The sequence below is a fragment of the Hemiscyllium ocellatum genome, chromosome 3 (assembly GCF_020745735.1).
Source record: "Hemiscyllium ocellatum isolate sHemOce1 chromosome 3, sHemOce1.pat.X.cur, whole genome shotgun sequence".
In the NCBI taxonomy this organism is placed as follows: domain Eukaryota; kingdom Metazoa; phylum Chordata; class Chondrichthyes; order Orectolobiformes; family Hemiscylliidae; genus Hemiscyllium; species Hemiscyllium ocellatum.
In genome coordinates, this window is record NC_083403.1 from 13,050,749 (window position 1) to 13,065,979 (window position 15,231).

The 15,231-nt window shown below is 40.7% G+C and overlaps 1 protein-coding gene across 3 annotated transcripts in view; it reads left to right on the forward strand.

Annotated features, from left to right (window-relative positions):
* Positions 1-15,231, forward strand: part of LOC132830661 (serine/threonine-protein kinase MRCK alpha-like) — a 565,530-nt gene that overhangs the window by 497,058 nt on the left and 53,241 nt on the right. For all 3 annotated transcript variants that reach the window (XM_060848487.1, XM_060848489.1, XM_060848488.1), the window contains exons 22-24: positions 1,381-1,497; positions 4,884-4,964; positions 5,586-5,691. In XM_060848487.1, the coding sequence (XP_060704470.1) occupies positions 1,381-1,497; positions 4,884-4,964; positions 5,586-5,691 (304 nt within the window). The remainder of the gene's footprint in view (positions 1-1,380; positions 1,498-4,883; positions 4,965-5,585; positions 5,692-15,231) is intronic.

The following is a 15,231-nucleotide window of genomic DNA, read 5'->3' on the forward strand; positions in this document are numbered from 1 at the left end:
CTGCAAAATCAATCCAGCCAGTGATAACTGAATATTTTAATTGGTAATGAATTGCCGTAGTTTTTAAATGTTTTTAAAAAGTAACAATTAGGATACTGATAGAAATTTAAAAGCCTAGCAAAAGTATCTGAATGTCAGGTTGCTGCCATTCCTCGTTCAACTTCCAATGCTGTCTCAGATGGCACATGAAGAATAACCATTTGGGAGTGAGGCCACCTGATCATTGATACCTTAGAAGCTGTATCCCAACAAGACTCTGTACCTTCAGAGGAGGTGTAAAAAATTATTTCTGTCTGAAGATTTTGTGAAAAGATATGTAAATTGCATCAAATTGTGTCCTTCAGATTAGTGCTTCTCTCTCTGATTATAGTAATTTGTACAGTATCAAATTATAGTTTACAATCTATTCCTATTAATTCAGTCATTGTTTATTTGAACAAAGTTCGCAATTTCTTGTAGTTCAAATTAATGTTAGAAGTAAAGTGGAACAGCAAGCATTTTTTTACTGAGAGTGACATGCAATCCAAATTCAGATGTACATTGCTCCTTTTTTGTTGCTGGGTCAGATTTATGGAGTCTCCTACTTAACAGCACTGTCGGAACTCTTTCACGTAGATTGTAGCCATTCAAGTGGAAAGCCTACAGTCACCTTTTTAAACCAAGTAACTGCGCTAAGAGGAATAGACTGTATTGCTGTAGATTCTGATGGTAAACAGCTGTCTATGTTACACTGTAGTGCAAAACGTTGCGAGGCAAAGGAATACTGCAACTTTGACAATTTTTTGCAAAAATAAAAAGTTGTTCCATTTGTGAGAAGAAACATAGATAAAGGATGCCAGCCAAGCTGCCTACTGCAGATTCCTTAAATGCATTTGTGCAGTTTATATTTTGTGCAATTTGAAATTAGGATTAGTATAGTGTTTCAATTGAATTCTATCTAATTCTTCTCTCTGTTACAAAACTTCAACATAAACAGGATCTTTTACCCTTTTTTAAATCTGGCTTCACTTTGAATACTGTGTGCTGGTGACACTTTCTAGACTCACATTTTGGATATGCTTGCACCCTGTAAGATGTGAGTGCTTGGATTTGCATCCGTAATCTCTCCACACAGTAACTGTCTAATCTTGATTAGCGCATTTGTGGGAGGCAGTAAGTGGGGAGAATTACTGTGAAAAAATAGTACAGGCATAAATGGGCAGCATGCCTCACTCTGAGAGTGAAGGAGATACCTTAAGAATGAAATGGATGAAAAGGAGGTCAAGTGTTTTAAAGTTAGATCATTCTTGTATTTTTGCATTACATTTTAAGTTTAGATTTTTCTTTTAGAAATCTGGGTCATCTGCATGCATCATTATTTAAAAGAATTTCTTTCCGTAGATTGATTCCATTGAGAATTTCAACCTGTCCAATTCTCCATCTGGTGACGAGGTGAAATCACAGATATATTCTCGCTCTCGGTCGCCATCCACAGCAAGTGATATAGAACCTGTGGAGGTGGGTATGTGGCAGTCCTTGTACTGTCTCCTTTTCCCTTGGCATCACACTGTTTGTAGCCAAGCATACAGAGGCAAGCAACCTAATGCTGGTATTTAGCCACAGCTCTTCGCAATCAGTGACCCTGTCTCAGGAATAAAGATACTGTTCTCTCTCTTCTCTATCACTCGCAGCATCCCTCACAATGCGTGATTTCAACATTTGGTCAGCATCTGCCTGAGTGTGTTGAAATCAAAGCTCATTGCACTGCATGCTGCAATTTGTTGTAGTCTGCCATCTCAAAACTAGAGCACTTTACCTCCCCTAGGCTTTGCTTCCTGTACTATCAGTAAACTTCTAAATCACAAGCCTGCTATCAACTGTCATCAGTTTACAGATTTATCTCATGTACTGTGCTACTCTTTCTCACATTGTCTGTGCCCTGCAGTATAAAGTCTACCCCTGCAAGTCTTGTTTTCAGTAAAGTAGCTTCACCAGAGAAAAAGGAAACCAATTTTGTAAATGTACTGGCAGGTGCCCCTCTTGGGTGACTCAGAAGGAACACACTGATCAATTCCTTCAGGGTCAGTGTTAAAAAATGGGGGAATCCAGGTAATTGCATAATTTATAATTGCATAATAATTGCTCAAAGGGCTATTGTACGTCGCCATCATTTCAAATTGCAAGTTCATTTTAAAAAATAATTTACAGCAAAAATGGTTTTTGTTGCCTCTAGTAGATTGAATATTCTCACCAAAGGTAGTTTTATTTCATCAAAAATAATAAACCATGCTCCAGTTAATGCTAATAAGAAGAATTAAACACAATGTTTGATCAAAATGTTGCCAAGAATAGTGAAAAGACTGAAGATTGAGAGTATTTTATAATTCAGCAAAAACGGATCAAGAAATTAATGAGGAATGACAATATGTAGATAGACTAGAAAGAAACATAAAATAGATAATAGACAATAGGTGCAGGAGTAGGCCATTCTGCCCTTCGAGTTTGCACCACCATTCATTATGATCATGTCTGATCATCCTCAATCAGTATCCTGTTCCTGCATTATCTCCATAACCCTTGATTCCAATACCCTTGAGAGCTCTATCCAATTCTTTCTTAAATGAATCCAGAGACTGGGCCTCCACTGCCTTCTGAGGCAGAGTATTCCGCACAGCCACCACTCTCTGGGTGAAGAAATTTCTCCTCATTTCTATCCTAAATGGCCTACCCCTTATTTTTAAGCTGTGTCCTCTGGTTCGGGACTCACCCATCATTGGAAACAGGTTTCTGCCTCCAGAGTGTCCAATCCTTTAATAATCTTAATCAGATCCCCTCTCTTTCTTCTAAACTCAAGGGTATACAAGCCCAGTCGCTCCAATCTTTCAACATAAGATAGTCCTGCCATTCCAGGAATTGACCTCGTGAACCTACACTGCATTCCCTCAATAGCCAGAATGTCTTTCCTCAAATCTGGAGACCAGAACTACACACAGTACTCCAGGTGCGGTCTCACCAGGGCCCTGTACAGCTGCAGAAGAACCTCTTTGCTTCTATACTCAATCCCTCTTGTGATGAAGGCCAGCATGCTATTAGCCTTCTTCACTGCCTGCTGTACCTGCATGCTTACCTTCATTGAGTGGTGTACAGGAACCCCCAGATCTCACTGTCCTGCCCCTTTACCTAAATTGATTCCATTTAGGTAGTAATCTGCCTTCCTGTTCTTGCCACCAAAGTAGATAACCATCCATTTATCCACATTAAACTGCATCTGCCATGCATCTGTCCACTCACCTAACCTGTCCAGGTCACCCTGTAATCTCCTAACATCCTCATCACATTTCACCCTGCCACCCTTCTTTGTATCATCAGTAAATTTGCTAATGTTACTATTAATACCATCTTCTATATCATTAATATATATTGTAAAAAGCTGCGGTCCCAGCACGGATCCCTGCGGTACCCCATTGGTCACCGTCTGCCATTTGGAAATGGAGCCATTTATCACTATTCTTTGTTTCCTGTCAGCTAACCAATTCTCAATCCAAGTCAGTACTTTGCCCCCACAACCATGCGCCCTAAGAAACAAAACTAAGTTATCAACCTTTTTATTGATAAATGAGAAAAGTAGTGAAAACAGATGTGGGCCCATTAGGGGCAGAAACTGGTGAAATAAAAATGGCGAACTGGGGAATTAAAAAGCAACTTGCTACTTGTCTTCATGGTGGGTACATAAACATTCTAGAAGTAATGGCAAACCAAGGATTACAGTGAAAATGAAAAATCTTTTTAAAAGTCTGACTATGTTAAGAAATAGTAGTGAAAAATTAATGAGTGGCTTCCTACAGTTGTCCAGAACTTTGATAAGACCACACCTGAAAAAGCATACACGGTGTTTGTCCCCATTGGGATGCACGATAAATACTAACACAGCCAGTGACCCCACACTCCATGAATGATTTTGTTAACTAATTTAAGGAAGGATGTATTTGCTTTAAAGGTGGTGCACAAGGGGCTCACTAGATTGTTCCTGGAATGAGAGGATTGCCCAGTGAAAGGAGGTTGAGTAAAATAATCTCGAGATTTAAGAAGACTCAAAGGTGATCCATTGAAATATGCAAGGTATTCTGAAGAGGCCTGATAAGGTAGACGGAAACAGAGAAGTTGCATCCCTTAGCTGGAGAATCAAAAACAACACAGGGTCTTGGAACGAGGGAACAAGGGATCTATCTTTTAAAACGCAAATGAGGAAACATTTCTCCACTTAAAGAATTGTGTGAATTTTTTTAAAATTTGTCTACTGCAGAGGGTTGGTGATTGCCCCATTGCTGGAAATACTGGATGGGATGAACAGATTTTTCGTGTCTCAAGAATTATTAGGAACAGATGGGAAAGTGAAGTTGAAGCTCAAGATCAGCCATGATCATATTGAATGGAAGAGCAACTTGATGGGTCGTTCCTATTTCTCATGTTCTAATGCAGAAAATTAGCCATATCATGTTGAGTGGCAGGACCAACTCTGCTATTTTTAATATTCTTCTGGCCACCTCATGTTATAGGATGCATGGTTATGTTTTACCTTTTGGGCGGATTTTGCACAATATAAATATCTATCAGTTCTGAGTGAAGTGCACCTAATCTAAGGAATTCAATCAGATAATTTTCCCTATTCTTAGGTCCAGAGGAGTTGGGTGAATGATTTAGGCATAGGAATACTTGCACACAACAGATTTTTTACATTTTGATACCCTTACATTTAATGTTAACCTTCTTGAAAGGAACAATAAGTTGAAGGAGAACATTTCACCAGTTGTGAAGGAAGTAAAATGTTTGTACTGTCTGATTAACCCTAATTGATTATTCATCCTAGTAATTGAAACTAACCATCTTTATCTGAACTTGAATAGGGAACTGACAATCCTCAACGTACAGTACTGACGCCGACCATCAGGTCCTCCTACAGTGGTTCCAGTGTCTCAACCCCAAAGGTAATGCTCTCTATAACCTCAGATAGCTGTGTTCTCCAAGGATTACACTTGAGCTTCTTTACAAACTTAATGCATTTGCCCCCTCCACTCTCACTGCGAGAGACTGATCTTTCTTTCTGACCTCTAGGTAGAAACTGTAGGAACTAACCAACCTCCTGGGTGTCAGTTCTTTGGGAGATTTCCTTGTTATCAAGGCATTTTTCTCTGATTAGGCTTTACTCTGCATGTGAGGTTAGAGGTGGACAGAAGTCGATCCACAAATGCATAAACTTTGCATTGAAACTCTGATTTGTAAAGGTACAGTGTGAATACTAAATACATTTTTTATGCAGCCCATCTGTTTAAATAAATGAGCGCATGCCTGCTTTAAAAGGATTTGCACACCACTTTTTTTCAGTATTTGTCCATTAATCTTTGCACAGATGGTTTGGAGGGAGACACTCCTTTGAACTAGTAATCCATATTTAAAGGAGTGTTTAATGACAGCAAAGGATTGGATTATTTTCTCCATGACAGCATGTGTTATCCAGCAGCTTTCAGTGTGAGCAATGAGCATTAAATGCCGTTCAGAGTTTAACGACTATCGATGCTTACTATAAGGGTTTTTTTTCTCATTTACAGCCGAAGGCTCATCAGTTTGTCGTGAAATCATTTAACACACCAACAAAATGCAATCAGTGCACATCCCTGATGGTTGGCCTAGTACGACAGGGCTGCACTTGTGAAGGTGAGAATAATCACTAGGTATGACCTAACAGCCATTGCGTTCAGTGTCATTCAAGGTGTGAAATACTTTGTCATTTCAACATAATTAACATAATATATTTGGAACTAATTTGGTTCAGTGTTAATCATGAGAGTTTTTAAATGTAATATTGTGAGCTAAATTTTACAGTCCTCACTGATTTTATTGGTTGATTTGGGTCTTGGCTCTGTATGAGTTGAACAGCAATACTGGCCTCTACCACCTCTTCACCCTATCATTATTGGCCAGGCTTCAGTCAGCTGGGCCCTTAATTCCCTATAAATCTCTCCAATATTATCTCCTTTAAGAGATAAAAACCAAGCTATTGAGTATCCCTCTGAATATCCCCTTTGGTTTCACTCCTGTGAAGCACCTTGGCACATTTTACCATGTTGAAGTTGCTGTGTAAATCTAAGTAGTTGTTAGTTGCCCAAGGTGAACAGAGTGAGCTTCAATAACCACAGACAAGTTTATGTGTCACAGTCTCCTGTTACAGATCACATAGTTTTCCTGTCGATTTAGGTTTTGCATCTTACCTAAACTGCTCCTTCATAATCAAAGAAACAGAGAACATCAGATTCAGATGCAGGAAACCTAAAATAAAAATAGAAATTGTGGAAGAAACTCACCAGATCTGGCAGCATCTATGGAGAGAAAAAAGGCCTCCACAGATGCTGCCAGACCTGCTGAGTTCCTTCAGCAATTTCTATTTTTGCTTCTTAATAAATTATCTTTGGAGTTTCTAACAAGTGCTGAAGATAATCCGTGATTTCCAAACCCTAAAACTTACAGATGAAGGCATCACCATCAAAAGTAAATTTGTTTGGTGCCTTTTAGCGAATTTCCTGTGGGATAAACAAATGCCCCACTTCACCTTGCCAAGGAATCAGCTTGCAGCTGTCACCATATGCTGCTGTGTTCCAACTCTTTACAGCAACAGACAAAGTCAAGGGGGTATTCTACACCAACCTTGAACAAATCAGAGCTCAAGTCCCAATAAACAGAAAAGTCATAGAGTCATTTAGCATGAAAACAGACCCTTCAGTTCAACACGTTCATCGTAATTTAGTGCTTCTCTGCCATATCTTAGAGCTTCAGTAGCAATTTGTTATTTTCATTCAGGTAATCTGGATGTTGCTGGCTTGTTCAGCATTTATCTCCCATCCATAGTTGCCCTTGAGAAGATGTGGTGAGCTGCTACCTTGAAATGCTGCAATCCATTTAGCATAGGTACACCCACAATGCACTTAGAGAGGGAGTTCCCTAATAGCATTGTGGGACTACAAATTGGCAAGAGTACATAAAATTTGAGGTACATATCATTAGGTTGGTGTGGGAGAATTGGGCTCCTATTCTTAGAACACTGGCACCAGTAGTGGGAATAAAAATAATTTTTCAATGAGACAGACTTTAATTGAACCGTACTAGGGCTGTTTTCCTACTGAATCATGTATTTGGGTTTATAGATAATTAGTTGGGAGAGATTTGCTTGATGTGACGCTTAAAAATTAAAAAGAAATGAGGAAGCAAAGGTACAGAGTAGTAAAGAGGTGAACAATAATCAAAGTGTGACAGGAATAGGTAAACAGTGAGGAGACAAGTGCGACAGAAATTAAAATCAGAATGATTCTTGATAACAAAAAGTTTGTTTCAGTCTCCTTATCTGAATGCACATATACATTATAGCAAAATAGATGAGTTGAGGGCACAAATCAAAATAAATGAACATGACTTGGTAGCTATTACCGAACTGTAGTTCCAGGGTGACCAGGACTGAGAACTGTATTCAAGTTTATTCAGAGTTTGGAAAAATTAAACAAGTAGGAATATAAGGTGGAGTAGTACTGTTAGAAAGGAAGGTATCAGTGCAATGGAGAGTAGTGATACAGGTGTGATAGATTGTTATGTGGAATCAGTTTGGACGGAAGTAAGGAATAGCAAGGAAAACAAGTCATGGATGGCATTGTCTTCATAACCCAGAGAGTTGCTTCACTGTAGTACGTTATATAAATCAGGAAAGAATGGAGGCATGAAAGAAGGATGATATCGTCACTGATGATTCCAATCTGTAGATTAACTGGACAGGTCAGATAGGCAAGGGTAGCATAAAGGATGAATTTGTATATTACATCGGGGACTTTTTCTTAGAGCAGTATGTTGCAGAACCTATCCAGGAACAGGCTTTTTTAGATCTAGTATGATGTAATGATACAGAATTTAAAACAGATTTGTAGTAAAGGATCCTCAAGGGTGTAGTGATCACAATATGGTACAATTTTACATTCAGTTTGAGGGAGAGCAACTCATTCACAAACCAGTGTCCTCAGTTTAAATAAGGGCAATTACAGAGATATGAAGAAAGTGTTGTTATAATCAGCCTGGGAAATAGTCTCAGGGGAAAGGTGGTGGATAACTACTGAGGGACATTTAAATAGATATTTCATAATACTTAGCAAAAATTAATTCCAGTCAAAAAGAAGGATGAACCATCCATGGCTAATGAAGCTGGTCAAGGTATATGTACAATCAAACATTAAAACATACGAAGTGGCATAAACTAGTGGTAGACCAGAAGATTGGGATAATAGAGTCATTGTCATTCGGCATGGAAACAGGCAATTCGGCCCAACTTGTCCATGCCAACCTGGTTTCCGAAACTGAATAGTCCCATTTGGCTGTGTTTGGCCCGTATCCCTCTTAAAGCTTTCCTATCCATGTAACTGTCCAAATGTAATGTAAATGCTGTATTTGTACCCACCTCCACCACTTCCTCTGGCAGCTCATTCCATATATTATGTTTTTAAGAACCAACAGCAGATGACTAAAAAGTTATTTGTAAGATAGAAAATTGATTTGAACGTAAATTGGCAAGAAGTATAAAAATAAATAGCAAGAGTTTCTATAAGTGGATAAAAAGAGAATAAGAAAGATAAACTATGTACTTGGAGATGCAACTGTAGATTTGATACAGAAATAGCAAATAATTTAAACCAATATTCTGCATTGGTCTTAACAGTCAAAGTCACTGCAAGTTTCCCAAAGATATCAGATACGCTAATGGGAAGAAAGGTCTTGTAACATTCTCTATCATAAGGTATTGACAAACCAATGGAACTGAAGGCAGACAAGTCACCGGGACTTGATGGATTGCATCCAAGGGTTTTAAAGGACATAGCTGCAGCAATAATAGAGTCATTGGTCAAAATGCTCCAGAACTCACTGGATTCTCATGTGATGAAACACAGGGATTAGTTAAAGTCAGTCTGCTTCAATGCAAGGAGTGTCAGAAATAAGAGTGACGAACTTAGAGCATGGATTAGTACTTGGGGATACGATGTTGTGGCCATAATGGAGATGTGGGTTTCACAGGGGCACGAATGGTTGCTTAATGTTCCAGGGTTTAGAATGTTTAAAAAGAACAGGAGGGTGGAAAAAGAGGAGGGGGTGTAGCATTGCTAATCAGAGAGTGCATCACAGTTACAGAAATGATCAGAGTCTGCTGAGTCAGTATGGGTGGAAGTTAGGAACAGCAAGGGAACAGCCACCACATTGGGGGTTTTATACAGACCACCTAACAGCAGTAGAGAGATTGGAGATCTCATAAGCGAGCAGATTCTGGAAAAATACAAAAGTAGCAGGGTTGTTGTTACGGGTGATTTCAACTTTCCCAATATCAACTGGAACGTTTGGATGGAGCTGTTTTTGTCAGGTGTGTTCAGGAGGGTTTCCTTACTCAGTGTGTAGACTGACCGATGAGGGGAGAGGCCATTTTGGATTTGGTGCTCGACAATGAGCCAGGCCAGGTGTCAGATCTCGTGGTGGGAGAGCACTTTGGTGACAGTGATCACAACTGCCTCACATTTAACATAGCTTCAGAGAGGGAAAGGAGCAGTTACCGAGAGAAGATATTTAATTGGGGAAAAGAAAATTATGACGCTATCAGACAAGAGTTGCGAAGTACAGACTGGGAGCCGTTGTTCCACAGAAAGGGAGCTGCAGATGTGTGGAGACTGTTTAAGGAGCAGTTGTTGCGAGTGATGCACGCATTTATTCTGCTGAGACAGGTAAGAAGGAGTAAGATTCTGAAGGGAACAACACAAAGAATGCTGGAGAAACTCAGCAAAGCTGGCACCATTTGTAGGTAGAGAAAGAATTAATTATTCAAATCTCATATAGCTCCTCTTCAGAACTGAGGGGGCTTGACAGGGTAAATGTTGAAGATGTTTTCACTAGTAGAGAAATCTCAAACGAGAAAACATGGTTACTGAATGAGGGAACTTTCACTCAAGTGAATTTGAAGGAATTTCTTCTATCAGAGAGTAGCATATGTCTGGAATTTTCTACCTCAGAGAATTATGGCGGTTGAATCACTGAAAAGATTTAAAGAGGCCATTGATAGATTCTTGAAATATCAAGGAGTTGAGTGATATGAGGAGCTAGTACGAAAGAGAACTTGAGGCCGAGGGTAGATCACCTTGATCTTCACAGATTTAGAGTCATAAAGATGTACAGCACAGAAACAAACCCTTTGGTCCAACTCATCAATGCCGAACCAGATATCCCAACATAATCTACTCCCACTTGCCATCACCCAGCCCTTATCCCTCTAAACCCTTACTATTCATATTCCCATCCAGATGCCTTTTAAATGTTGCAATTGTACCAGCCTCCGTCACATCCTCTGGCAGCTCATTCCATGCATGTTCCACCCTCTGCTTAAAAGTTGCCCCTTAGGTCCCTTTTATATCTTTCCCCCTCACCCTAAACCTATGCCCTCGAGTTCTCGATTCCTCCATCCCAGGGAAAATACTTTGTCTATTTATCTATCCATGCCCCTAATGATTTTATTAACCTCCATAAGGTCATCCCTCAGCCTCCGACGCTTCAGGGAAAACAGCCCCAGCCGATTCAACCACTCCCTACAGCTCAAATTCTCCAACCCTGGCAACATCCTTGTAAATACACAACAGGCTTCTGATAGGAAGGAGACCTGAATTGCACGTATTATTCTAAAAGTGGCCTCACTAACATCCTGTACAGCTGCAACGTGACCTTCCAACTCCTGTACTTAATACTTTGACCAATAAAGGAAAGTATACCAAACACCTTCTTCACTATCCTATCTACTTGTGACTCTACTTTCAAGGAGCTCTGAACTTGAACTCCAAGATCTCTTTGTTCAGCAACACTCCCTAGGACCTTACCATTAAGTGTATAAGTCTTCTAAGATGTGCTTTCTCAAAATGCAGCACTGTGACCAGTGGAGTGCCACAAGGATTGGTGTTGGATCCACTACTTTTCATCATTTATATAAATAATTTGGATGTGAACATAGGAGGTATAGTTAGTAAGTTTGCAGATGACACCAAAATTGAAGGTGTACTGGATAGTGAAGACGGTTACTTGAGACTACAGTGGGATCTTGATCAGACGGGCCAGTGGGCTGAGGAGTGGTAGATGGAGTTTAATTTAGATAAATTACATTTATCTAAATTTACATTTACATCTTCACTGTCCATTACACCTCCAATTTTCTAGTCATCTGCAAACTTACTAACTATACCTTCTATGTTCACATCCAAATTATTTATATAAATGACGAAAAGTAGAGGACCCAACACCAATCCTTGTAGCACTCCACTGGTCACAGGCCTCCAGTCTGAAAAACAACCCTCCACCACCACCCTCTGTCTTCTACGTTTGAGCCAGTTCTGTATCCAAATGGCTAGTTCTCCCTGTGTTCCATGAGATCTAACCTTGATAACCAGTCTCCCATGGGGAACCTTGTCGAATGCCTGACTGAAGTCCATAAAAATCACATCCACTGCTCTGCCCTCATGATTCTCTTGTTTATGTCTTCAAAAACTCAATCAAGTTCATGAGACATGATTTCCCACACACAAATCCATGTTGACTATCCCTAATCAGTCCTTGCCTTTCCAAATATGTGTAAATCCTGTCCCTCTGGATTCCCTCCAACAACTTGCCCACCGCCGACATCAAGCTCACTGGTCTATAGTTCCCCGGTTTGTCCTTACCACCTTTCTTAAATAGTGGTGCCACGTTAGCCAACCTCCAGTCTTCCGGATCGTCACCTGTGATTATCGATGATACACATATCTCAGCAAGGGGCCCAGCAATCACTTCCCTAGTTCCCACAGAGTTCTAGCGTATACATGATCAAGTCCTGGGGATTTATCCACCTTTATGCCTTTCAAGACACCCAGCACTTCCTCCTCTGTAATATGGACATTTTTCAAGATGTCACCATCTATTTCCCCACATTCTATATCTTCCATGTCCTTCTCCACAGTAAATAGAGATGCAAAATACTCTGTTAGTATCTCCCCCATCTCCTGAGGCTCCACGCAAAGGCTGCCTTGCTGATTTTTGAGGGCCCCTATTCTCTACCTAGTTACCCTTTTGTCCTTAATGTTTTTGTAAAAACCCTTTGGATTCTCCTTAATTCTATTTGCCAAAGCTCTCCCATGTCCTCTTTTTGCCCTCCTGATTTGCCTCTTAAGTATACTCCTCCTGCCTTTATACTCTAAGGATTCACTCGATCTATCCTGCCTATACCTTTTTCTTAACGAGACCCTCGATTTCTCTAGTCATCCAGCATTCCCTACACCTACCTTTCACCCTAACAGGGATATACCGTCTCTGGATTCTTGTTATCTCATCTTTGAAGGCATCCCATTTTCGAGCCGTCCTTTTACCTGAGAACATCTGCCTCCAATCAGCTTTTGGAAGTTCTTGCCTAATACCGTCAAAATTAGCCTTCCTCCAACTTAGAACTTCAGCTTTTAGATCTGGTCTATCCTTTTCCATAACTATTTTAAAATTATGGTCGCTGGCCCCAAAGTGCTCCCCCACTGACACCTCCGTCACCTGCCCTGCCTTATTTCCCAAGAGCAGGCCAAGTTTTGCACCTTCTCTGGTAGGTACGTCCATATGCTGAATAAGAAAATTTTCTTGTACACATTTAACAAATTCCTCTCCATCTAAACCCTTAACACTATGGCAGTCCCAGAGTTAAAGACATCTTATGGGGCAGAAAGAGGTCATTTGGCCCACCTTGGCTGCAACAGATCTGCACAACTCCTGTGTCTTTATTCCTCCCCTCCCGCCTCTCTGCCCTCATCTTCCTGCATCACACTTGTTTCCTTTTGTATCTAGTTGAATGGTGGAGCAGGCTTAAGGGGCTGAATATCCTGTTCCTGCTCCCATCTTTGCTATGTCCCTACTAAAAAAGGCCATCTGCACTTGATGCCTTGTGTTCTCTGTTGAATTATCTTTTCTGCTTCATACTGATTTGTTGTTATGCCGATATAGTAGTGTGTCACATGCTACAGAATGGAGTCATTGACACATGTTGAAAATGGAGTCTCTGTTAAGGAGACCTGTGAAGTGCTCCTTCCTGAGGGCATAACTGATCCTCTGTGCTTGATGAGCACTTTCCATTCTTGGTCAGCTGTGGAATGGTGCCTGGGTGAAGGGACAGTAGGGTAGTCTTGATTGCTCTGAAGAAACCGTGTACGTCGTTGTTCTCAGCTAACTGTTGGATCACCTACACTTTCTCCATCCACCATCTGCTCTTTGGTGTATGGCTTTTCTGCTGGACCCCAGCCTTCAATCATCTGTAGAGCTATTTCTTAGCTCTCAAGTTGACTTGCTTTTTCAGGTTCAGAAATACCTTGCAATTTTAGCTTATCAGTTGCTAGATTTTATTAAATTCCATTAGAGGGTGTGCAAATCACTGGTTCGGCTAGCTTATATTGCTCATCCTTAATTGTCCTTGCGGAGAACGTGGTGGTCTGTCTCCTTGAACCGCTGCACACCTACATTGTCATCCAAGAGGGAGTTCCAGGTCAAACCCCCTCAAAACACGTTAAGGAGATAGCCTCGATACTAACTTTTATCTTATTTAAAGGCAAGTGTAAGGCACTGCTTTCAAGATGTGATTCAATTGGACAAACTACTGCCTTTAAACAAAACTTTCTTATTCTTACACCACAGTTAAAATGCAAATTACAAAATAAATTTGCATAACTTTAACTCTATCAAAATACTTTGCAAAGTAGTATATATTTTAACAAGTACTCATCAATTTTTCCAATATAGCAGCATCCATAATCATAGGGGGTATGGATAAGGTAAGTAGACAAGGTTTTTTCCCTGGGATCGGGGAGTCCAGAACTAGAAGGCAAAGCTTTAGGGTGAGAGGGTAAGATATAAAAGGGACCAGAGGGTGGTATATGTATGGAATGAGCTGCCAGAGGAAGTGGTGGAGGCTGGTACAATTGCAACATTTAAAAGGCATCTGGATGGGTATATGAATAGGAAGGGTTTGGAGAGAGTTGGGCTGGGTGCTGGCAAATGGGACTAGATTAGGTTGGGTGTCTGGTCAGCGTGAATAAGTTGGACCGAAGGGTCTCCTTCTGTGCTGTACATCTCTATGACTTTATGACCCTTGGCAAAGGTAAATTCAACGAAACCGATTTCCCTCACTGGGTTTGGGGCGGCACAATGGCTCAGTGGTTAGTACTGTTGCCTCACAGCACCAGGTACCCAGGTTCAATTCCAGCCTCGTTCTCCCCATGTCAGCATTGGCACCCTCTGGGTGCTCTAGTTTCCTCTCACAATCACAGAAAGATGTGCAGGTCAGGTGAATTGGCCATGCTAAATTGCCCATAGTGTTAGGTGCATTAATCAGAGTGAAATGAGTTTGGGTGGGTTACTCTTCGGAGGGTCGGTGTGGACATGTTGGGCTGAAGGGCCTGTTTCCACACTGTAGGGAATCGAATCTAATCTAATCTATCACCTTCAGTCCAGCAGAAGGAACACTGACAGAAGGAATCTAGCAGCAGAGAGAGCTGTATTTAGCAGCCACAATTCCAAAACTCAAAAATCCAACAACTGAAAGCAAAATTAGAACCCTGGTTCTGTGTAAACCTGACTCAACCCACTTCTGCTTTGTTCGTCTAATTTTTTTTAAAACCCAAATCTGATTAGTCTGCTTTCCATGGAGCAGACATCTCTGCACCAGGTTTACAATACCTCCCCTCAAGAGAAAAGGGGCAGAACAAATACCACGTAAAGGTACATTTCCTCACGCTGGATTTTGACCAAGATCTCCTGGTTGTTCTCATTGATACAGCCTTTGGTGTTTCCTGGTTGAGTTATCATGAGTCTGTTCTGACATGTTGATCATGGATACCTTGAGAGCAGACCAAATTCTATGGGCACTCTGGGTTGCCAGGAATTGACAAGTTGGTACTGAGGCGCTGGCTGAACGTGGCCTCAGTATCTCAGTATGGATTTTCCTGAGGCACTGTTTCTGTTGCATTGCTGTTTTGGGGCAACGTTGACAATGAGGACAAAGGAAATTTGGAGCAAAAAAAAACTAATATTCATGAGGGCCAAAATGTGGCAAGTGAAATAACATGGATTAGTGTGAGATTATCCATTTTGTTCAGAAGATTAGAAAGACAACTTACCTAAATGGAGAGAAACTTCAGA